Consider the following 25,611-nt stretch of genomic DNA (forward strand, 5'->3'; position numbering starts at 1 on the left):
TGGAACAGGTGAAACTAATGGGTAACCATGGAAACAAGACAAGGGAGTGAAAACCAGGAACTAAAAAGCGTCCAAAAAACAAACAGCACATGGCCAAACAAAAACATGATCAACACAGATATGACAGATACTCCCCCCCTTACGGACAGATCCCAGATATCCCAAAACAAAGAAAATGAACAAGAGTCATGGGAGGGCGGGAGCAGGACATGGCGGTGGGTCGCCAGACCAAGTGGCCCCGAATCCATCGAGGCATAGTCATGTGGCAGCGGCGAGTAGAACGCCGCTGCAGCAGGCGAGGTGGGCGACCCGGGAAGGGCCACATCCGTGGCCGACGAGGAGGTGGGCGCACTTGGCGTGGCGGACGACCAGGTAGCGGCTATATCCGTGGCCGACGAGGAGGCAGGAGCGTCGTCATCGTGGCAGGCGTGGAAGCTGCGCGCGTTGTCGTGGCAGGGGTGGAAGCAGCAGACGAAGCAGGCAGCGAAGCTCGGCGTGGTGCGTCAGGCAGCGGGTCTTGGCATGGAGGGTCTTGGCATGGCGGGTCTTGGTCTTGGTCTTGGCATGGCGGTGCTTGGTCTTGGCATGGTGGTGCTTGGTCTTGGCATGGCGGGGCTTGGTCTTGGCATGGCGGGACTTGGTCTTGGCATGGCGGGACTTGGTCTTGGCATGGCGGGTCTTGGTCTTGGCATGGAGGGTCTTGGTCTTGGCATGGAGGGTCTTGGTCTTGGCATGGGTCTTGGTGTCGTGGAGCTGAGATTGGCGGCACTTGGCGTCGTGGAGCTGGTACCGGAGCTTGGCGTGGTGGGTCTTGGCGTGGTGGAGCTGGTGCTAGCCTTGGCGCGGCGACAGGTGCTAGCCGTGGTGCTGCGACAGGTGCTAGCCGTGGTGCTGCTACAGGTGCTAGCCGTGGTGCTGCTACAGGTGCTAGCCGTGGTGCTGCTACAGGTGCTAGCCGAGGTGCTGCTACAGGTGCTAGCCGTGGTGCTGCTACAGGTGCAGTGACAGGTGCTAGCCGTGGTGCAGCTAGCCGTGGAGCATCTACAGGTGCTAGCTTTGGTGCAGGTGGAGGTGGCCTAGCTGGGGGTTGCGGCTTGGCAGGCTGAAAGACAGGTGGTGGCAGCCGTGCTGGAGGCTGTGGCTTGGCAGGTCAAAAGACTGGTGGTGGCGGCCGTGCTGGAGGCTGTGGCTTGGCATGGTGATGCTGAGCCACCCCACCTGAACAATTCCCAGCCCTAGCCCCCCCCTCAAGGAGCGGATACCAGACGCGCTCCCTGCGGTCTGGAACCGTTTTTTTGGGTGGGTGGAGGGAGGTCAGGAGGGGGCAGAAACCTCCCCTTTAAATTGTCCAAAATGTCTTTTTTGTACCTGGGATTGAGTGGGTGAAAAAAAACATTTTTGTGACTTGGGCGTGGCTTGAGTCCTGGGGGGCGGGGCATGAAATTTGGGTGGCTTGGCTTGACAGGATCTAATGTTCAAAATCATAATTTGGTAGTGTTGAATCATGTTCTTTGAGTTTTTTGTTGGAGGCGGGTGATCAAAAGTAAAAGAGTTGAAAAAGAAATCCTGTTCTGTGATGTCATCCTGGGGAAGCCGGGCAGGCTGCGGCCCATTTCCGTCCGGAGGGGGAGGAGTTTGCGGGAGAGCCGCGTGCTCTCCGCTCACCTTCCATGATATCCTCGGTCTGGAGCGGCGCTGCCGCGTCCAAATTGTCCAACTCTCGTGCGGAAAAACTGTTATGCTGGCGACATAATGTCAGGACTTGGTCCTTGGGTTTTGTTTTTCCGGAAGGCAACAGAAAGTTGGCTCGGGCGAGACGGTAATGTGAGTACATATTTATTTTTACTATAACAAAAAGAACAAACTAAAGGTGCGCACAAGGCGGAAGTACAAACTTGACAAATGAAACAAATACTTGCACGTGGGCAAAAAACTAAGGACATGAACAAAAGTCGCTAACTGTGGCATGAATAGAAACAACTTACTTGGACATGGCATGAAGTGCGCAGAGGTAAACAGAGTGTGAAGCAGAAAGTCAGGGGTATGATGTCGCCAGACAGACAGCCTGGCAACTGGAAGCTTAAATAATAGTGACATGTTAAAGACAGGTGCGTGAGTCGTGAGGGCAGGTGAAAACTAATGGGTTGCTATGGTGACAAACAAGAGTGCACAATGAGTCCAAACGTGGAACAGGTGAAACTAATGGGTAACCATGGAAACAAGACAAGGGAGTGAAAACCAGGAACTAAAAAGCGTCCAAAAAACAAACAGCACATGGCCAAACAAAAACATGATCAACACAGACATGACAATTTTAACACATTGATATAATGGTAAAAAAACTGTTTGGGTGCTTAAAATGCCCAAACTGCTACGATATAAATGCAAAACATACACATTTTTGTTAAAAAAAAATAAAATAATAATGCATCTTTATTTTTATGGAATTTTGTAACATTCAAATTAAAGATAAAAAGTTTGAGTTGAAGTACCAATGATTGTCACACACACACTAGGTTTGGTGAGATTATCCTCTCCATTTGACCCATCACCCTCACCCCCTTGGAGGTGAGGGGAGCAGTGAGCAGCAGCGGTGGCCACGCCCGGGAATCATTTTTTGGTGATTTACCCCCCAATTCCAACCCTTGATGCTGAGTGCCAAGCAGGGAGGTAATGGGTTCCTTTTTTTATAGTATTTGGTATGACTCGGCCGGGGTTTGAGCTCACGACCTAGGGTGGACACTCTGACCACTAGGCAACTCAGCAGCGAAATTGAACAGAATAGTAATTGAAATACTTCATTTATATAAATTAAATGATAACCAGTGATGTGGTTAGTCCCCGGGACCCACAGTTTTAAGTCACCAATTGAAAAATTGTGTTTCTTTCTATTTCTTATATAATTATTTTTCTTACATTTTTGTGTTAAACTCCTTTGATGGTGCTATGGTATGGTACTGTTAGAATTAACATGTATATTAATTTATGTTCAAAATGTATGTGAAATAAACAAAGAAAATCCCCAATTTTCCACTTTTTCCCCCTTATTTCTTACTGCGTCCTTTCAGATTTTAATGTGTCAGGGACGCACACCTTTACAAACATTGCTGGATAACTAATTTGTTCAAAAATAAGAAAATCGAGAATTAACTGTCACAATTTGTGTAGCAATACAAAACACAGGGAACATGAAAAAACGACTTACCGTATGTTCCGGAGTATAAGTCGCACCGGAGTATAAGTCGCACCTGCCGAAAATGCATAATAAAGAAGGAAAGAAACATATATAAGTCGCACTGGAGTATAAGTCGCATTTTTCGGGGAAATTTGTTTGATAAAACCCAACACCAAGAATAGACATTTGAAAGGCAATTTAAAATAAATAAAGAATAGTGAACAACAGGCTGAATACGTGTACGTTATATGAGGCATAAATAACCAACTGAGAATGTGCCTGGTATGTTAACGTAACATATTATGGTAAGAGTCATTCAAATAACTATAACATATAGAACATGCTATACGTTTACCAAACAATCTGTCACTCCTAATCGCTAAATCCCATGAAATCGTATACGTCTAGTCTCTTACGTGAATGAGCTAATTAATATTATTTGATATTTTACGGTAATGTGTTAATAATTTCACACATAAGTCGCTCCTGAGTATAAGTCGCACCCCCGGCCAAACTATGAAAAAAACTGCGACTTATAGTCCGAAAAATACGGTACTTGAGTATGTTGCTCAAAATTTCGGGTTTTGTGAATGCAATCTTGCTCGCCATACTCGTGCATACTGATGCATAATGAGGAAGTGCATACTGTGGTGTTGTTGTGGCTACTGGATTGCCTAGCACTGCGGGGCTAAAGACGTTATGAGGACTGCTGATGTCGTGTTGAATTCGGTAATACATTTTAAAAAGCGTTTTAGACTCTATGTACGTTTGTGCTTCTGTCGTGGCACTACATGACTTACAAGACGTAACTTGTACAATTTCACCGCCATACACTTGCTGCAGGTTGCGGAGTCTGCTTTCATTCGGAACCAAAATAAGGCACCGATATTTCTTTTTTCGGTCAGGTTACTACCGTTTACGTTGGCACAGGTGCCATTATGGAAACAGGTTTTGGTGCTCATCCCTAATCGTTACTTTGTTCTTATTCCCACTAGAAATAATGTAAATCAATTTAATCAGTAACCGACACCCAAAAATATTAACACGAAACACATTTTGGATTGTTTTGCAGTCGTAGCCAATTAAAAATGGCAGGAAGACTTAAGTCACAAAAACGTGGGATTCTTTTTTGGGCACTCAATTGATGCGCGGGCAACTGGACTAGCTTGCTACGCAATTGATGTCATGGCTCTCCAGTCTTCTCTGGCGGCTGCTCTATATATGAGTTCTATATTATTGACATTTCCGATAACATTTCTTAGGTTGTTGATATATGTTGTTCGTTGTCGACCTGGAGCTTTCTTTTCTACTAGTTTTCCTGTTAACGTCAGATTTTTTAAGCTGTCTTTTCTAATGATATGTCCGAGAAATTTCAGCTGCCTATTTCGAATCGTTGCAATTAGAGATCTTCTTGTTTTAGACTTCGCCAATACCTCTTCATTACTTTTCTTTTCAGTCCATGATATGCGGACTATTTTTCTGAAGAACTACATTTCAGTTGCCTCTAATTTTCTCAGTTGTTGATTGTTTAAAGTCCGGCATTCACAGTAGGACAGACCATACATACGTTTTGAGTACTTTGAGTTTGGTGTCAATTGAGATGTTTCTATTTTTAAATATAAGACTCATTTTGTTGAAGCTGTCTTTTGACATGGCAATCCATTTGTTTATCTCTTTTTCACACCTACTATGACACCCAGGTATTTGAATTGATCCACTTGTTGTATTTTCTTGTTGGTGGATGTGATGTTACATACAGGTGGATGTGGCTTCTTGGAAACTGTCATGTGGTTTTGTTGAGGTTTAAAGCCAGTCCGTTTGCTTCACTGTGGGCTACTACTGTGTTCAGTATGTTCTGTATTTTTTCTTCAGTCTGCCACTAGTATAGTGTCATCTGCATATCTTAGATTGTTAACATTAATTCCTCCAATTGTTATACCATCTTGATGATTGATGTTTTGCGTAAGATCATTTCACTGGAGATGTTAAACAGATCAGGAGATAATACACAACCTTGTCGAACACCCCTTTGAATGGCCTGGAATTGACTGCATTCACCATCTATTCGGACTGCTGCTTCTTGTTCCCAGTACAGATTTATGATAATCCTCAGGTATTTCCCATCAATATCCAGCTCATTCAAGATTTGTAAAAGGTTTTTATCTTTCACTTTATCGAATGCTTTGGAATAGTCTATAAAACACAGGTATATATCCGTTTGCACTTCTATTGATCTCCCCATTACCATACGGAGTGTAAATATAGTATTTTTGGTGCCCTGGTCTGGGAGAAATCCGAATTGCGTGGCCGAAAGCTCTGGATGTATCTTATTCCTTGCTCTTGCCATCAGTACTCTAAGAAGACTTTTGATTGTATGACTCATAAGGCTTATCAATTTATATTGATCACAGTCTGTGGCTCCTGGTTTCTTTGGCAGAGTAATAAAAAGAGATTTTTCCATATCTGTTGGAGTTTTCCTGTAGTCGTAAATGACGTTAAACAGTTTTGTCAGCTCTGATGTTCCAATTTCTTCGAGTACTTCTATAACTTCAATTGGTATAGATCAGTGGTTCTTAACCTTGTTGGAGGTCCCGAACCCCACCAGTTTCATATGCGCATTCACCGAACCCTTCTTTAGTGAAAATTGAAAACTTTTTTTTTTCTAATTCAAGGCAAAGTTATATGTTTTTTACTGGTGCACAAAATAAACCGTGCATGAACATCACCTTGTTCAAAGAACAAAACCAACACAGTGCATGAACTCACAACAAATTACACACCTGCAACTCAGTGTGACGTCTGCTGTTGCCTTTGAGAGACCAGTTCAGATATGCGTGGCTTCACCTTGTCAAATGCCACTCTCATGTCATTTTAAATGATAAATGATAAAATAAATTAATCTATTTATTTTCACAGCAAAGTATGTTCGTTTTCTTCGTTTTCCACCCAGACATACACTACTAGTACACAGCTCATGAAAAACAATATTTTTTGTTATTGTCATTGTAAGTGGGCCAAAACACTTATATTAGAAAATAATCTCATGGAAAGGACAGCTGTCATTTGATTATAATAATATAGTAATAAAACATTTAATTTGTTATTTAGTCAGGTTTGGGACAGGTGTGCTCACATGTGCTCCACTGAATGCTCAAGGAGTTTTTGCGTTTGCTCACGCATATGGAAAATTAGAGGGAACATTGTTTGGGGGTATGCATAATACGCCGATAGGGAGAAGTTTTTATTTACACAATAAGTGTGTCTTGACCTCTGCGGCGGAAGCTCCGCCGAACCCCTGAAGCCGACTCACCGAACCCCTATGGTTCGATCGAACCCAGGTTAAGAACCACTGGTACAGAAGATATAGAAAACGTATAATATTACTCACAATAAACCAGCTATAACTTTTGCAAGTATTTTTTTCTCATGTCTAACTATGGCTGTATACTCACTGGTTTTCAACATATCGACGTGTGTGCATGTTTAATGCCAAAAAAAGAGTATGGATGGGTATTATTTCGAAAGTTTTACACGTACCGACCGAAGTTCATCGGTACTATTGAGGTTACCTTTGTTGCATGTGACGTCATGTCCGGTCGCAGACTTGCACCAAATCAAACACTTGGCCAGGAAATAATCAGTCAAGAACTTTGAGCGCACTCGAGGTAATATTCCAATTTACCATGCCAACAAAGGAAGAAGAATAAGCTCAAAAGCACAGTAAGGCTCCACTTTTCTTAATACACTAGGTTAATGCTAATATACATTACCTACTCAGTGGCCTAGTGGTTAGAGTGTCCGCCCTGAGATCGGTAGGTTGTGAGTTCAAACCCAGGCAGAGTCATACCAAAGACTATAAAAATGGGACCCATTACCTCCCTGCTTGGCACTCAGCATCAAGGGTTGGAATTGGGGGTTAAATCACCAAAAATGATTCCCGGGCGCGGCACCGCTGCTGCCCACTGCTCCCCTCACCTCCCAGGGGGTGAACAAGGGGATGGGTCAAATGCAGAGGACAAATTTCACCACACCTAGTGTGTGTGACAATCATTGGTACTTTAACTTTAATATACATTTGGTTTTCCATAGACATGCCACCGATTACCCTTAGCGTTTTTACATGGCAATTTCAACACCTCCAAATTTGGTAATGATAACGACAACAAAGATGCACATTACAATCAAATAGCTGGTGTGTAATAAATATGGTACTTCCAGTTTAAAAAACACTTTGGGGGGCTGAGCAAAAGAAAAGACTGGCACATTCAACTTAATGACAAAGACCATTTCCTGGCTAAAACAACACACCATATTCAATACACTACTGCCATCTAATGTGTTGGAATTGCAACTGCATGCAAAATCTACTCTATAATGCAGTACAGTACAATACTTGCAAATGAGACAGAGATGTCTCAGAAAACAAGATGATAACTGGACAGCATGTATTGCACATGAACACATACAAAAGTACCAACAATGTGTACCTTATCGATTCAAATGTGAAAAGTAGGAAAAATAAACTTTATTTCTTCAGACTCCTTGTCAGACATGTTAAACAGTGCAAGTGTAAAACATCACCGATGCAAATCTGTACTACTCAGACGGTCAAATAATCTTTAAAGTCATTTTACAATACTTGGATTCCTTAACCCCCGATTCGTGTTGAAGCTTAATTTGCTCGCTTCCAAATTGCTTTTAGGAGCAGATTTAAGTAACACTTTACTGTTCACTTTCTCCATTGGACCTGGTAACAATAAAATGCAGACTTCTGTTCCCAAATCCAAAATCGGACTTTATCATTTGAGTGCAGAAGCCCGCATTCATTCCTTGCTTGCACACACCAGGTCATGGATGTTTGCTGCAGCGAACAATCCCGTTAGCCTACACTCCAATCCAGACATGGATTAGCATACCATTTAGTCGCAGGGGAGACGCAGCAAAGGAGGATGAAGAGGAGTTGGGAACCGAGTTTAGGTGTCAAAATAAAGGAAAGTGCAGGGTCATTAATGAGTCAACTTTTGAAGTTTCTTCTAATGAGCATTTGTTTTGCAAAATGTCCTCATGAGGACCTAAGTGTATGTTTTGTGTATGTTTATCAGGCGTTGCAACAAAGAAGCGTTAATTACTCCCAAATAGCGACGCCACAGGAGCAGTGGATGTCAGTTGTTTGAGGGCCCATAAATAAACAGATACCGCATGGAAATAGCGATGACTTGGAAGATCAGTGGTGCAGCACGCATTAATAAACCAAAGACAAAATCTGTTTCCAGCAACACTGGCGCTCGCCTTTTAAGATGAATCATGTATTAAACTCTCTAGAGTGCTTTCCAACTATGCTTTTTACCCCAAGTTTGTTTGGATTCTCTGGCTGGATGTGTCCTCATTTTGGTTGCTACACCATCTCTGGGGGACGCAACAGGACGGCCATCCATGTCTACAACAAATGTCCAGTATTACCAAGTCAGCAAAAAAAAACAAGGTTACAACAACCTCTAGATTGGAGCAGCAGGACTGAACAATCCCACACGCGCACTAAAGTAAAAGCGGAATTTCACTCTGCATTTTACTGTTCGCCTCACTCTTTGAAAAAATATTTAGCTCGGGCATTTCATCACACATGTTTTCTCTATCTCGCTGTCACACACATGCACACAAATATACTGCAAAATGTACACAAATCCCCCACCAAAAAAAAAAAAAAAAAGTACACATGACAGATGGAGTTCAGGGTCAGACAGGTACTCCGCCTGCATGGCAAGTGTGGCAGATTTACAGTATGGTCCAAGCTTGTGTAATTGAGCGTGTGGGTGTGTGTTTGTGTGATATGACAGGTTACCGTGTGTGAAGCTCAGTACGTTCCTGCAAAGACTGCTATAGCGTACAGATCTTATACACTATATCAGCAGTGGGACCCGCAACTCCCATTCAATGCGTCTGAATGCATCACAGTTGTGTATTCCCACGGGAGTACAATGTGATTGTCATCAAATGAGAGATCTCTATTAGACTTAGACTTAGACTTAGACTTCCTTTTTATTGTCATTCAAATTTGAACTTTACAGTACAGATAAGAACGAAATTTCGTTGCATTAGCTCATGGTAGTGCAGGATAAAAAATCAATAAGGTGCAGATATAAATAAATAGTACTGTACAGATAAATATGTTGCACTTTTGCATATGCATCCAGGTTTATGGATGTATGTTATATTGTCTTTATATTCCAGCGAGTTAATCCATTTTGGGGGGGAATTGAGGGGATAATTATGATGCGTTCAATAGTCTTACGGCCTGAAGGAAGAAGCTGTTACAGAACCTGGAGGTTCTGCTACGGAAGCTGCGGAACCTCTTTCTAGAGTCCAGCAGTGAAAACAGTCCTTGGTGAGGGTGGGAGAAGTCTCTGCAGATTTTATGAGCCCTGGTCAGGCAGCGGCTTTTTGCGATCTCATGGATAGGAGGAAGAGGAGTCCTGATGATCTTTTCCACCGTCCTCCCCACTCTCTGCAGAGACTTCCAGTCTGAGGCACTGCAAGCTCCAGTCCAGACAGAGATGCTGTTGGTCAGTGGGCTCTCTATAGTGCCTCTGTAGAATGTGGTGAGAATGGGGGGAGGGTAGCTTGGCATCCTCATTTGTAGAGAAAACATCAACAGGAGGATGAAAACATGGATATAGAATAATAAAGTGTCAGAATCAGAATCAGAAATACTTGATTAATCCCCGAGGGGGAATTACGATTTCAGGCACAATCCCATTCAAGAGCAGACAAACATTACAGGGAGATATATTATTATTATTATAGAGGTTTATTTTAAATAGGGACATATACAAAAACATAGACATCTGAAACAGTTATCCAATGTATGCATCATTGTGTTTGTAGCCAAAACTAATTTACAACACTTGTCCCCAACAACAACAACAACACAGATCCAACATCATTAAAATAGGAAAATAAAAAATAGAATGAGTCGATAATAGTAATAATATAGACAAAGTGCAAACTAGAGTTAAAAGCCAATAATAATAATAACACAGACAAAGTGCAGACTAAATAAAAACCAATTAGTAAAAATGAGTAAAAACTAAACATGGGAACAAGATTGTTACTCAACTAGCCATAATTGTGTTTGTTTTTTGAAAGTGACAAGTGCAGGTATACTTTTCAAATAGAACAGGATCGCTGACTGGTCTGCCAATTTCCGGCGCCCCTTACAAAAAAGGTGAGAGTCTAAGCCTGGGCCCCTGAAGAGGGGGTCCAGACTGAGGCCAAGGGGAAAAAAACTCATAGCCATAGCACACATAAGCATGTGTGTAAGAGGGAAACATCAAAGAACACAAAGGACATTAAAGCCATTAAAAGAGCAGAGCTGATGCAACCAACCATTTCTAAATACAGCTACAAAAGTAAAACAACAAAAAACAAACAAAAAAACATATTCACTGTGGTGGCCTTTGCGGTGTTGCACACCATCGTCTGCTGGGGTTGGGGGAGCATGGCCAGAGACAGGAGCAGACCCAACAAAGCAACCGAGAGAGCCGACTCCACCCTCAGCCGCCCACTAACTCTCGGCCAATGTCCAGTCTGCATGGATGAGCGAGGATGCGTCTAAGGAGATCGAAGTGTCCGATACCTGCTCATTCAGCCAAGACACTGTGAAGCTTTGTCAGTCCCGGCGCTCAACGCTAGCTCCGCAGCTCTGTCTCTTCATCCGCATCTCCTCCAGTCTCTCCAAACAGACTCTGGTGTGGCAGAGACCCAGCAGCTGGGTCTCCATGGCCATAAGGCTCCCGGGAGGCAGATCTAGAAGTTCACAAAAAAGCACCGCAGAAGTCATGAAAGTGCCACCCCTTGTCGCTTGTAGCTGATTGTTTCTTTTTTTTGGACAAATTTTACGGATGGTGTCAATACATTGGCAACATCAGAGAACACAAAAAACACTCTGCCTGCTCACTGACTTTGTTTGTGCACACATGGACGCTGTTAGTGGGCGCGCAGAAGTCTGCCCTAACACAAGTGCAGGACTAATAGACTAAAAAACTCCTTTGTCCCAAACGCCATCAGACTGTACCTCTGGGGGGAGGGTACTAGGATGACAAGGGATGCAAAACAATAAAAAACATGTTTTAAAGTGCAATACATTTTCATAACATGGTCACTACTGCCTAGTTTCTCTTGTTATATTCTTATTTTTACTGTTATATTTTTATTCTTATTGTTGCTTTTTATTTTTATTCTTATTGTTGTATTTCCTATTTTATTTCCATTTATGCACCCATTATTTACTTTTTTAAATTAGTTTTTAATTCTGTACACTGCTGCTGGAATTTAAATTTTCCTGAGGGAATCTCCTGAAGAAATCAATAAAGTACTATTTATCTATCCATCTATCTATCTAACCTGAGGGAGTTGTATCCCCCCCCTAACCAAACCTCAACAACCCACTCCCAAACCTCAATCCCCCTGGCCCTGGAAATACAGTTTAAAAAAAAAAAAAAATCATGATTTTACTTTACAGAAAAGCAACAATGCAAAAATATCATCCATTTAATAAAATCATTTCACTCAACTCCTTTACAGCAAGCGCATGCTCGTCTGGTCGTCTGTAACAGAGGCTAGTCGACTTCAAGAATAGTGCTAGCGGTCCAGGAGAGTGCTTTTTCTCTCAGTTCAGTAGTCAGGACGCTCGCCTCCCACACCGGCAACTGAGGTTCGCACCCCGCTCGGAGCAGTAGGAAAAAACAACGCAGCCGAGAAAGAGAGAGAGGACAAAATTGCTACATGAAACTGAGCTGTCTGTTATTGACAGCTATGAACACCCATTATTGTAATCCGCCGCCAAAATCGGGGGCCCTTGGGCTTCGGCCCAGGTAAGCCCATGCATTAAGGCGGCCATGGGCGCGCATACTTGCGCGTGTGAGCACAGACTCTGTTTGTGCAGGCGGACTCTGTTTGTGCACATGCATTGTCAACAGGATGATGAAAACATGGACATGGAATAACAAAGTAGCTGATTGTGTTTTGAGACAACTTTTACGTATGGCGTCAAAACAGTGACAAAATCAGAGCCCGCAAAAACAACTCTGCCCGCTCAATGACTCTGTAAGAGCACAGACTCTGTCCGTAGGCTCAGTCTGCACGCATGCGGACTCTCCATGTGCGCACACATACTCTGTTTGCGCACATGCACACTCTGCAAAGGCGCTGTGTTTGTACTATGAACTATGATTAGTATGGGGTTAATGTCGGTATCGGCCAACACTCACAGCTCCACTGTCGGTGTCGTATTGGAAGTGGAAAAGTGGTATCAGCAAACCCCTATAGTACAGTACATGTATTATAAGTATAGTATATATATTAGTAGTTACATATACAAAACAAAAAACCAGTCAAGTTGGCACGTTGTGTAATTCGTAAATAAAAACAGAATACAATGATTTGCAAATCTTTTTCAATTTATATTCAATTGAATAGGCTGCAAAGACAACATTTTTAATATTCGAACTGAGAAACTTAGATTTTTTTTGAAAATAATCATTAACTTAGAATGTAATGGCAGTAACACATTGCAAAAAAGTTGGCACAGGGGCATTTTTACCATTGTGTTACATGGCCTTTCCTTTGAACAACACTCAGTAAACACAGTTTCCCAAAACAATTTGAAATGTGGACTCGTCAGACCACAGAACACTTTTCCACTTTGCATCAGTCCATCTTAGATTAGCTCGGGCCCAGCAAAGCCGGTGGCGTTTCTGGGTGTTGTTAATAAATGGCTTTGGCTTTGCATAGTAGAGTTTTAACTTGCACTTAAAGATGTAGCGACATACTGTAGTTACTGACAGTGGTTTTCTTAAGTGTTCCTGAGCCCATGTGGTGATATCCTTTACACACTGATGTCAATTTTTGATGCAGTACTGCCTGAGGGATCCAAGGTCATGGGCATTCAATGTTACGTGCAGTGATTTCTCCAGTTTCTCTGAACTTTTTGATGATATTACAGACCATAGATGGTGAAATCCCTAAATTCCTTGCAATAGCTTGTTGAGAAATGTTGTTCTTAAACTGTTCGGCAATTTGCTCACACATTTGTACAATATATATAATATGTACATGTAAGTATATTCAAAGATATGTTTAAGTACATTTATCTGAAATATAAAAGTGGCAGGTCAAAAAAATATTTTGCTTGTCCAAAGTAAACATTATTTCAGGTATTTAACCTTGTAAACAATTAGAGGATGTCTATTGGGATACATTGTGGTCATCTCAAATCATGCACTTGTTAGCTTGTTATTGGATGTTATTAGATAGCAAAACTTAACATCAAAAAAAGCTTCTAAAATATTTTTTCATCATTTTTCAAGTTGCTCGATTAGATTTGGAACACTGCTAAATTCAAATAACCTGATATATTCTGCTCAATAATCAATATTTATTCAATCTAGTAAACTATTCCATGTGTTGCTTTCTGTGCTTTTTGATGCCCTCGCAGCTCGCTCAATGACCCGATGAAGAATCCGCATCCCCGGGTGGCAGATTGCTCCCATCGCTCACTAACCACATGCATTCATTATTCAATATTTGGCGACCGTATTCATTTGCGCAACATGACACTTTGACAGTGTCCAAATGGCGGGGCGGCGGAGACGTGTACCATCAGGAGGTTACATGGTTTCTAATGAGACGTGTTGGCATGGAGGAAGTGATGGACAAATGGAGGCAGTGGGGTCGGATCTGTTCTATTAGTCTTCATTGCTCTGGCGGGAAAGAAGAGTCAATGGAGGACACAGCCTACTTTTTTCGCCATCGTTTTATATCTCCACGCTCGTTACCACCTTGCCAGCCCCTCCCTTCCTCGTTTTCATTACTTCCTGTCATCTTTTGTCTACCCTCCCTTTTTCTTCTGTCTCATCCCTTCAATCTAACTGCAGCTATTCCGCTTAAATCAGTCACTCCCAACCCTCCCGTGAATGCGCCCACTGCTGAGCTCATGCCCCCCAGACAGCAAAGCACTGACGGCTCCATTTATATTTTTTAATCATCTACTTGTGCTTTGTATTCAGAGGTAGCCAATTATCTTCATGCTAAATTGAATTGGGTTCTCGCCTTGTGATTGTCGCCAACTGTCATAATCCATTTGATGAAAAAAGTGCTCCAATCAGGGCTGCACCAATACACACACAGACAAAGAGGCTGTGCAGTAATTATACAGACCATCTTGTTGTGTTAAAATGTCCCTGCCAGTAAAGTAATAACCTCAGGCTTGATGCAAAAGTATTTATTTGTGGTGGCCAGTTGTTTGGTTTTTTTTTTCACCATCAGTGTTCAGGATATTTTCATAATGAAGGAAGTGATTGATGTGTATTATGGATATGTCGGCACTGTTCAAATGAGCAGAAGGGCAAAGATAAATGAAAAGGACAATTGTTTTACTTCAACAAATTGACCGGTGTTGTGTAGCTGTTTTTTTTCTCACAGATTTACTCTCTTATGCCATTGGCTGCTTTTCAGTAGTCACGCGCAATAAATAATGCTCTGGAATAGGGGTCTTCAAAGTTGAACCTCAAAGAACATATAAATTGATTTACTTAGAGACAAATAACACATGCTAAACAGCGTGTGCAAACTCTAAATGTGCATGTGGGGGGGTTGCATGTGATCTACTAAGACTCTGTATGCAATTGAAAACTGATGCATATCCCCTTATTTAAATTAGCGTATTTTTCGGACTATAAGCACACTTAAAATCCTTTCATTTTCTCAAAGATCGACAATGCACCTTATAACCTTAACTTATAAAAGAAACATGAAAAGTAACTTTTTAGACTTAAAAGTTAATCTTTAATGTTATCAGTTTGAGAACTTTTTTTTTCTCTTTCCCTTTTTCCTTTCTTTTATTGTAACTGGATTTGCGTATGTTCTGGAACTGGATTTGTGTATTATTATTTTTTACTTTGAACTTTTGAAAAGGACCCCAGGTAGACTAGCCTGCCGTTTGTGCGTCGGCTAATGGGGATAAACAATAAACACTAACCCTGTGCGCTTAATATACGGGTTAATTCTGGTTGTGCTTACCGACCTCAAAGCAGTTTCTTTGGTACATGGTGTAATGATGAGTGTGATCAGTAGTAGATGGCAGTCACACATAAACGATATGTGTGGACTGCAGACTGACACTTGTTCAATAAATAACAATAGCAAGTACAGATTAGCAAGCAAGCCCAAAACTTTGATGTTTCATTGAGTATATAGAACATTACACAAGGCTTTTAAAAATCTGTCAGATTGTTTTAGTACAACTTTAGTACAACCGCTTAATGGATTGTCGGAACATTACGGCTACCGTAGTCAGACATACTCTGCTTCAACATACTGTGTTATTATGGTGTGTCTGTGTATAAGTAGTGTGAAGTGAAGTGAAGTTAATTACATTTATATAGCGCTTTTTCTCAAGTGACTCAAAGCGCTTTACATAGTGAAACCCAATATCTAAGTTACATTTAAACCAGTGTGGGTGGCACTGGGAGCAGGTGGGTAAATTGTCTTGCCCAAGGACACAACGGCAGTGACAAGGATGGCGGAAGCGGGGATCGAACCTGCAACCCTCAAGTTGCTGGCACGGCCGCTCTACCAACCGAGCTATACCGCCCCAAAATGGCACCTATAGGAGACATATTACCTGGCATTTTGTTTCGACTTATTATCCAAAACCATTTTTTTTTTTACCTATTGGTTCCTGCCTGTGTATTTGGGATCTGCATAAGTCCCGAAAATGTGTGCCTATCCGCCATTGTACTTTACTCAGTGTACTTTAATAAAATGTACACAATTTGTTTAAATTATTTTTTACTTAACATAATGCTTTTGCAACATTGCGTGGGGTGGTACCTCTGGATTGGCAGACCGGAGTGGTGATTCGTCTCTTTAAGAAGGGGAACCGGAGGGTGTGTTCCAACTATCGTGGGATCACACTCCTCAGCCTTCCCGGTAAGGTCTATGCAGGTGTACTGGAGAGGAGGCTACGGATAGTCGAACCTTGGATTCAGGAGGAACAGTGTGGTTTTCGTCCTGGTCGTGGAACTCTGGACCAGCTCTATACTCTCAGCAGGGTCCTTGAGGGTGGATGGGAGTTTGCCCAACCAGTCTACATGTGCTTTGTGGACTTGGAGAAGGCATTCAACCGTGTCCCCCGGGAGGTGGGGAGTGCTCAGAGTGTATGGGGTATCAAACTGTCTGATTGTGGCGGTCTGCTTCCTGTATGATCAGTGTCAGAGCTTGGTCCGCATTGCCGGTAGTAAGTTAGACCCGTTTCCAGTGAGGGTCAGACTCCGCCAAGGCTGCCCTTTGTCACGGATTCTGTTCATAACTTTTATGGACAGAATTTCTAGGCGCAGTTGAGGGGCGTTGAGGGGATCCGGTTTGGTGGCTGCAGGATTAGGTCTCTGCTTTTTGCAGATGTTGTGGTCCTGATAGCTTCATCTGGCCAGGATCTAAAGCTCTCACTGGATCAGTTCGCAGCCGAGTGGGAAGCGACTGGGATGAGTATCTGCACCTCCAAGTCCAAGTCCATGGTTCTCGCCCGGAAAAGGGTGGAGTGCCATCTCTGGGTTGGGGAAGAGATCTTTCCCCATGTGGAGGAGTTCAAGTGCCTCGGCGTCTTGTTCACGAGTGAGGGAAGAGTGGTTTGTGAGATCGACAGGCGAATCGGTGCGGCGTCTTCAGTAATGCGGACCCAGTATCGATCCGTTGTGGTGAAGAAGGAGCTGAGCAGGAAGGCAAAGCTCTCAATTTACCGGTCGATCTACGTTCCCATCCTCACCTGTGGTCATGAGCTGTGGATTATGACCGAAAGGAAAAGATCACGGGTACAAGCGGCCAAAATGAGTTTCCTCCGCCGGGTGGCGGGGCTCTCCCTTAGAGATAGGTTGAGAAGCTCTGTCATCCGGGAGGAGCTCAAAGTAAAGCCGCTGCTTACTGCCACTAATAATCACTCTGTCTCATCACTTGTTTTCTCTGTCAGTCTAGGAGTTGCATATGTGTCATTTGCGTGTGTGACAGACTAGCTACTGGCGCAGTCATGTTTTGCTTTATTGTGGAGACAGAAAAGGAAACCCAAAAAGGCAACCACACATTCGAAAACAAGCCCAAAAAACCACAACTACAACTCCCAAAATTTGCAAGCGACTTCAGTAAAAAACAAGGCCAACGTTGCTTGTACTAAGCAGACATGGTTACAATGCTGCTGCTATCAGCTTGGAACGTCAGTGATAACTCATTTGGCAGTGATGGTGGATGGAAATAACTTAGGTCTTTGGAGACTTGTAATGGCTTACAAGCTAAACTTGCAGTTCAATATACCTTTTTTTTTGTCCATTTCTTCTATCTATTTGTTCCTGTGACTCAACATCAGCTGGAACGTCCCTGCAATTGTGGTGCAAAACAACTGTTGTTAAAACACAATGAAGAGAGGCCTCTGCCAGCGCAGCTATTATTACCTCTCCAAGGAGGTTATTTATTTGCTGGGGTTTGTTTGTCTTTTTGTAAGTTAGCAACATATAACATAAAGTTATGGGCGGATTTTGATGAGACTTTCAGGAAATGCGATAAGGAATAAGTGATTAGATTTTGGAGGTGATCCGGATCACTGCCACCACGTTGTGCACTGTGCAAGTATGTAATAAGTAGTAAAATAAGTATAAATTAGCATCTTACCACAGAAAATGTAGACATTTAATTGAAAATATTGTACACCACACATCCAAAACAGTATTTATCTAACATTTCATTTTAAGATATATTATTTATTATCATTATGTTTAGTAATTGTTTTAAATTGGTATTCAATTGTAGGATTTACTATATTTTAGTTATACGCAATACACTACAAAAGTTCAGTAAAAATACATTGAGTCGAGTGTGATGATTTCTCAGTTTCATTGTATTTATTATTCATTGTACTGGTCATGAATGTAGCCTCTTGTGTGCTTTTATTTCAGGATGGCTACTCCCAGTATCACTTTGTGGGGTCTGCGTCAACAATAGAAAGAGACAGACAGAGACCTTACTCGTCCTCTCGAACTCCGTCCGTCTCCCCTATCAGGACATCCCCAAACAACCGCTCGGGTGAGTAGAAGCACTAATAATGATTGAGTCATTTAGGAACATTCCAAGACTATTTTTAATCCGTGAGATTCACTTTCACATGAGGTTTTTGAGGTTTGATATTTAACTGGAACTCAACTTAAGTAGTACAAGCTCACATTGATCGTGGAGGTCTTGCAGAGTTCACGTCCACTCACTACAGTCTTCTTTGAACTGTTAGGATGCTTAAAACCAATAAAATGGAGGTCTCATTTTCACCTAGACAAGTCGACAAAGTTGTGTCACCGACAATCATTCACAATTTCCTTCCGAGGTCTTCTCGGTGCTCCTTTTTGAAGTTTCTTTAGCCTGAGTGCCTGAATCGGCAATTTTAAAAGTTGAATCCAAGGTTAGGAATAAGACGTTTTTAGATGAGAGTGAGTGTCTTCTCGGTCCCCACCATGCGATACATTGGGATCATCCTTGGTTCAGATGTTTCTGTGTGCAAAGATCACTTTCATTTTGGTCATGTTCAAATTGTGTGTGTTTGTAACAGCACATAAGCTCTCATAGTGATTGTTTTCACCAGGTCATTGTATTCTCAAGGTAATTAATGGATCACAAGTGGATTGTTTAGGTTGTCTTAGATTAGAACGCTTAGAATCTGAGAGGATGGCCTGAGATCAAAGTATGGATCTTCTAAGGCAGGGATATTCAACTACGGTACATTGTTTTGGGGGCCACATTTCCAGAAAGCTAAGTATCTGGGGGCAAGACTTCTTCATTGACTATTATTCTTATTTCGTATATTGCAGAGAACTAGTGTCCTTACAGTAGACATTTGATTGCAGTCTATTTATTTTGTCAGAGATACATGAGCGCTCTGCTGTTTTTAAAGACCTTCTGCAAAAAAGATAATCAAAGACTTGATCTGTTTTTAAGAATCTACTGAAAAAATGTGAGTCTCACAAGTTTCTTGAACTGAACTCGTGGGCTAGCAGTTACCAGTTGGTTAAGTTTACGTAATAAAAAATGTTTCCGGCCCGAATAAAATGGGTGGTGTTTATGGCGGTCAAAAATGCATGGGAATGCATGCACACATACAAAAACAGTCCAAGAGAAGCAACAAACGATTTGCACTCATGTTGTTGTTATGATAAAATATACATTCAATGACTGATAACACTATCTATCCAAATCGCTATCATTAGCAAACAACACAAAGCGAAGGCACGTGCAAGTGTTACATGTGTACGTAGTTAGGTCTTTAAGTCCTAAAGAAGCCGTAAGAGGGCGGGATATAATGCTTAAAATATATTGGAAAGTTAGCGCCCTCTAGGCATCTGTGTAAATATTGCAAACACCTCCTTTAATCATAATTAATCCAAATTTTAAACAAATCTGGTTGGACTATAGAGCGCACAAGTATATAAGCCGCACCCACTAAATTTGAGAAGAAAATGTTTTTATTATATTAGTCGCACCCAACTATAAGCCGCAGATGTACACATTTTGAAATTAGTTATTTAAAGAGAAAGATTTTGTAAATGTTTATTTACATACCTTAATTGTTTCCAAACGGTGTCTGTAACACGGCAGTAAAACGCCTGATCAAACAAAACAGAAGTCATCGTCATGGACCTGCCAGCTGCGGAAGCTATATTTCCAGTCAGCTAAACAAACTCAGTAACTCCATGTTGACATCTAGGTACATTTATTGAGGAGTTTGTGAAACTGAAACAAAACAAAATGACAGCCATTGTAAGTTAATAATATTAACTCATACACTTGTAAACATGTTAGCATATTAGCTAATGCTAATGACAATAGCCTGATTACATTACGTTCGCACGTACAAATATGCATGTAAACACTATCAAACGTGACGGTTTAGTAAGTATGAACTGTTTTAGTTGTATTGTAAAGTTTACAAACGTTGCTTGGAGTGATGAATGAAACCATACGAGTAAAAACACTATGAACGACTAGTAGACGGAACGGCAATTGTACTTCCGGTTCAAGGCACTAAACAGAAGGAAATACTGTAGACATTAAATCCGCAGCACCTGCAGTGAGCGAACTTGTTCAAAAGATGGTGCCATAGCACAAACAATAACACACCTTTTCAGCGTCTCTGTCTGTTTTTATGAAAACTGTTTGTTGAATATCGAATATTATGGCCGTTAGCAAAGAAAAAATTAGCCACACTGTTTTATAAGCTGCAGAGTTCAAAGCGTAGGAAAAAAGTAGCAGCTTATAGTCCGGGAAATACGGCATACTTGCCAACCCTCCCGATTTTTCCGAGAGACTCCCGAATTTCAGTGCCCCTCCCGAAAATCTCCCGGGGCAACCATTCTCCCGAATTTCTCCCGATTTTCACCCGGACAACAATATTGAGGGCGTGCCGTGATGGCACTGCCTTTAGCGTCCTCTACAACCTATCGTCGCATCCGCTTTATCTCCATTCAAACAGCGTGCCGGTCAGGCACATGTTGTGTGCGGCTTCTACATACACACGTAGGTGACTGCAAGACATACTTGATTAACAGCCATACAGGTCACACTGACGGTGGCTGTATAAACAACTTTAACACTGTTACAAATATGCGCCACACTGTGAACCCACACCAAACAAGAATGACAAACACATTTCACAACATAAACACAACAGAACAAATACCCAGAATCCCTTGCAGCCCTAACTTTTCCGGGACGCTACAATAAAAACCCCCGCTACCACCAAACCCCGCCCCCCCAACCCCGCCCACCTCAACCCATCTCCCGAATTCGGAGGTCTCAAGGTTGGCAAGTATGAAATACGGTAATCATTTGATGGCATTATTTTAGATGCAAGCCAATATCATCCGATACATACTTGTTTTTTTCTGATGTCGGACCGATATCAGATCAATATGGAATCAGGATCCACCTACTTATTCAACTATTATTTATTGTTGTAGTGCTTTGTATGCCATAGTGTTTTGTGCATACTGTATGAGAAAAAAACTATAACAAATGTAATCAAATCAAGGTTAAACAGCCCTCTAGATTGCTTTGGAGTTTGAAAATGTAGATAATGAAGCATCAACATTTAGCGGTGTTGACATCTGGGCTAAACAGCTATTAGCATTGGCGCTCGCCACCCACAGACATTCTCGCTGTCAAGCATGATTACGGTTAGCCTTTAGCTTGCAGCCCCGTGGCCTTCATGCTTTGCAAAGTGTGCATTAGCTGTTAGCATCCGTCCATTTGGAGCCGATAGCGGCTTTTTCGCCACCGTCGGGCTTAGCAGGCTGATGAGGCGGAAAAGTACTTTTCCTTTCTCTCGGCTTAGGGGGTCTTCAAGGACCCGGCATGTGTGTACCCATGCATGTGTGTGTGCGTGGAGACGGGAACGAGAGGGATGATGAACAGGGGGAGAGGAAGAATTAGGGATTAAAGGGTGGTTAATGCAGGGATGAGGATGAGGACGGTGACATTGAAAATAAAGAGTTTCGTGACATTTATGTATTGGTGGGGGTGTTACGTCGCCATCTTTTCACTCTCTCTTCCTTTTCGCACACCTTGCCGTTTCTGCTCATCCGCCTCCTCACATTCACCTATTTCATACTCTTTCTTCTCACCTCTTTGTCTGATCACACACTCCACACACACACACACACACACACACACACGCACACAATTCTCCTCCTTGCATATGCTTCATGATTTGGCCCCGTATGAAAGGCATCAAAGGAGAGGGGGTAATGGTGGCGAGGGGGAGGAAGCGAGTTGCAGGCGGCGATGATGGCAGGAAGACAGAGGGAGAAGCAGACCTTTTGCATCCATCGTGGCTCCCATGGGGGTGTCCTGCTGTGTTGGGAGCTGATAGAACAAGTCTCCAAGCTAGATCGCCATGGTAACAAAAGGTGATGGCAAGCGTCTCTGTGGGTGTCACGTTACAGCAGCCGCCTGAACGGAATCTACCTCTGGGCTGTCAAAAGATGCAGAGTGGGAACCTCCAAAGTCAAATGGCCACTAAGTGGTAACATTTGGAGCACAAGAACAGATTTGTGGGGGGAAAAGTACACCTCAAAAGCTCATCAAAACTGATTTTAGTAAATCTTGTGAGAAATCTTGTGAAAAAACAAAAAATCCCATGTACATAAGTATTCACAGCGTTTGCTCAATACTTTGTTAATGCACCATTGGCAGCAATTAATTTATTTATTCCGGCAGACAGACATATATAGCAACACTTCATCACTCTTTGTAATTTGACAGACATGCAGCGCCCCTAATTTACAATCAACTTATATGTTGGTTATATATGTTGGTTATATAGTCCAAGTTTCAACTGCAGATTTGATGGATACATGACAATTTCAGAACAAGTATAACAGATGATAATGGATGATAATGACAAGTCGGTATACATACACCAATATGGATATATTTTATTTGATTCATTGATTTTTTTTTTATTTTTTTTTTATTAGTCCACATGATGTCCAATTCATGTTTCTTCTTGTTTTTGCAGCCTCAAGTCGTTTTGAATATAATGCCACAAGCTTCGCACACCTATTTTTGGGCATGTGATTATTATTTTTGATAAATTTGCAAAATAAAAAAACAAAAAAAACTTTCACATTTTCATCATGGGTTTGTAGAATTTTGAGGACAAAAATGAATTTATTCCATTTTGGAATAAGTCAGTGACATAAGAAAATATGGAAAAAGTGAAGTGTTGTGAATACTTTCCGGGATGCACTGTAAAGCAGGGGTGTCAAACTTGTATTTATAGCGTGCCACATGGCAAGGATGGCTTCCCTCAGTAGGCCACTTGTAACATTGAATATACATAATTATAAACCTAAGCCTTGTTGAACAATTTGCACAGGCAACTTATTTTGATTATTATATGTTTTACTCACAGATCGATGGATAACATGCTCGGTAAACAGATATTTGAGTATTTAAATTTGATTACCAAAAGAAGTATTATTATAGCTTGGAAAATAACATTAAAGTGTAGAACCTATGCAATTGCATGCAATACATATATCTGTCAAAATTTAAAGAACAAACCAATTCAGCCAATAATTTCAAGCCTTTTGCAGGCCAAGTTTAATGATGTGGTGGGCCACCTTAAATGGCATAGACATCTACGTTACATGGTGTGGCGGGCGACAAGAAATGAAGTGACGGGCCACAATAAATGAGTTTAACACCTGTGATCTAAATGATTACCACTGGTGATGACAAGGGTTAAAGTGTAATGATCAGACATCATCTAACTTGTTTAATTGTGAAATAACTGTTTTTTCTAAATTAAAAATGTCATGATTCTATTCATATTTCATGTCATATTAATTATGTTTATATTCATTGTATTTATTAGGTTTAGTTTATATACTGAAATAATATGTAATTATTATATTTTTGATTTATTTTCAATTAAATGTTCATGGGGTTTTTTAATCAATGACTTTATTTATTAATCTCCCTGCATTTTATTCAATTAACATGAATTAAATCAGGAAAGTACTAGTAATTTTACTCTATTTTAGTTTTATTATACAGTGGTTAACTCCTCTATTAACAGTTACAAATATGTTAAAATGAGTGCTGTCAAACGATTATTTTTTTAACCGGATTAATCACACTTTTCAATATGGATTAAACACAAGTTATTACTAACTTGCGTTACTTAAATCACCTTCCAAAAATGAACCCTGATATTTGGACACAGATGCAATGTTGTTGACAGAATGTCATTCAGGAATATTTTTAAAGGTTTTACTTGTGCATCATTGAATTGTTCAAAACTTGCTAACAGTTTTAGTAAAATTCCGTTGGGGGGTATATTGTCATGAAACTTGCACAAGTGAATTATGTGAAGTGAATTATATTTATCGAGCATTTTTCTCTTGTGACTCAAAGCGCTTTACATAGTGAAACCCAATATCTACAAACGCTGTTTCCATATGAGTTGGGAAATTGTGTTAGATATAAATATAAACGGAATACAATGATTTGCAAATCCTTTTCAACCCATATTCAATTGAATGCACTACAAAGACAAGATATTTGATGTTCAAACTCATAAACTTTATTTTTTTTTGGCAAATAATAATTAACTTAGAATTTCATGGCTGAAACACGTGCCAAAGTAGTTGGTAAAGGGCATGTTCACCACTGTGTTACATGGCCTTTCCTTTTAACAACACTCAGTAAACGTTTGGGAACTGAGGAGACACATTTTTTTAGCTTCTCAGGTGGAATTCTTTCCCATTCTTGCTTGATGTACAGCTTAAGTTGTTCAACAGTCCGGGGGTCTCCATTGTGGTATTTTAGGCTTCATAATGCGCCACACATTTTCAATGGGAGACAGGTCTGGACTACAGGCAGGCCAGTCTAGTACCCGCACTCTTTTACTATGAAGCCACGTTGATGTAACACATGGCTTGGCATTGTCTTGCTGAAATAAGCAGGGGCGTCCATGGTAACGTTGCTTGGATGGCAACATATGTTGCTCCAAAACCTGTATGTACCTTTCAGCATTAATGGCGCCTTCACAGATGTGTAAGTTACCCATGTCTTGGGCACTAATACACCCCCATACCATCACAGATGCTGGCTTTTCAACTTTGCGCCTATAACAATCCGGATGGTTCTTTTCCTCTTTGGTCCGGAGGACACAACATCCACAGTTTCCAAAAACCATTTGAAATGTGGACTCGTCAGACCATAGAACACTTTTCCACTTTGTATCAGTCCATCTTAGATGAGCTCAGGCCCAGCGAAGCCGACTGCGTTTCTGGGTGTTGTTGATAAACGGTTTTCACCTTGCATAGGAGAGTTTTAACTTGCATTTACAGATGTAGCGACCAACTGTAGTTACTGACAGTGGGTTTCCGAAATGTTCCTGAGCCCATGTGGTGATATCCCTTACACACTGATGTCGCTTGTTGATGCAGTACAGCCTGAGGGATCGAAGGTCACGGGCTTAGCTGCTTACGTGCAGTGATTTCTCCAGATACTCTGAACCCTTTGATGATATTACGGACCGTAGATGGTGAAATCCCAAAAGGTTTTTCTTAAACTGTTCAACAATTTGCCCACGCATTTGTTCACAAAGTGGTGACCCTCGCCCCATCCTTGTTTGTGAATGACTGAGCATTTCATGGAATCTACTTTTATACCCAATCATGGCACCCACCTGTTCCCAATTAGCCTGCACACCTGTGGGATGTTCCAAATAAGTGTTTGATGAGTATTCCTCAACTTCAGTATTTATTGCCACCTTTCCCAACTTCTTTGTCACGTGTTGCTGGCATCAAATTCTAAAGTTAATGATTATTTGCACAAAAAAA

At 41.5% G+C, this 25,611-nt stretch overlaps 1 protein-coding gene across 7 annotated transcripts in view; it reads left to right on the forward strand.

The window, feature by feature from the left end:
- Positions 1 to 25,611, forward strand: part of ctnnd2a (catenin (cadherin-associated protein), delta 2a) — a 723,152-nt gene that overhangs the window by 684,381 nt on the left and 13,160 nt on the right. For all 7 annotated transcript variants that reach the window (XM_061965552.2, XM_061965556.2, XM_061965554.2 and 4 more), the window contains exon 22: positions 18,172 to 18,298. In XM_061965552.2, coding sequence (XP_061821536.2) covers positions 18,172 to 18,298 — 127 coding nt within the window. The remainder of the gene's footprint in view (positions 1 to 18,171; positions 18,299 to 25,611) is intronic.

Source organism: Nerophis lumbriciformis, linkage group LG07, assembly GCF_033978685.3.
Source record: "Nerophis lumbriciformis linkage group LG07, RoL_Nlum_v2.1, whole genome shotgun sequence".
Taxonomy (NCBI): Eukaryota; Metazoa; Chordata; class Actinopteri; order Syngnathiformes; family Syngnathidae; genus Nerophis; species Nerophis lumbriciformis.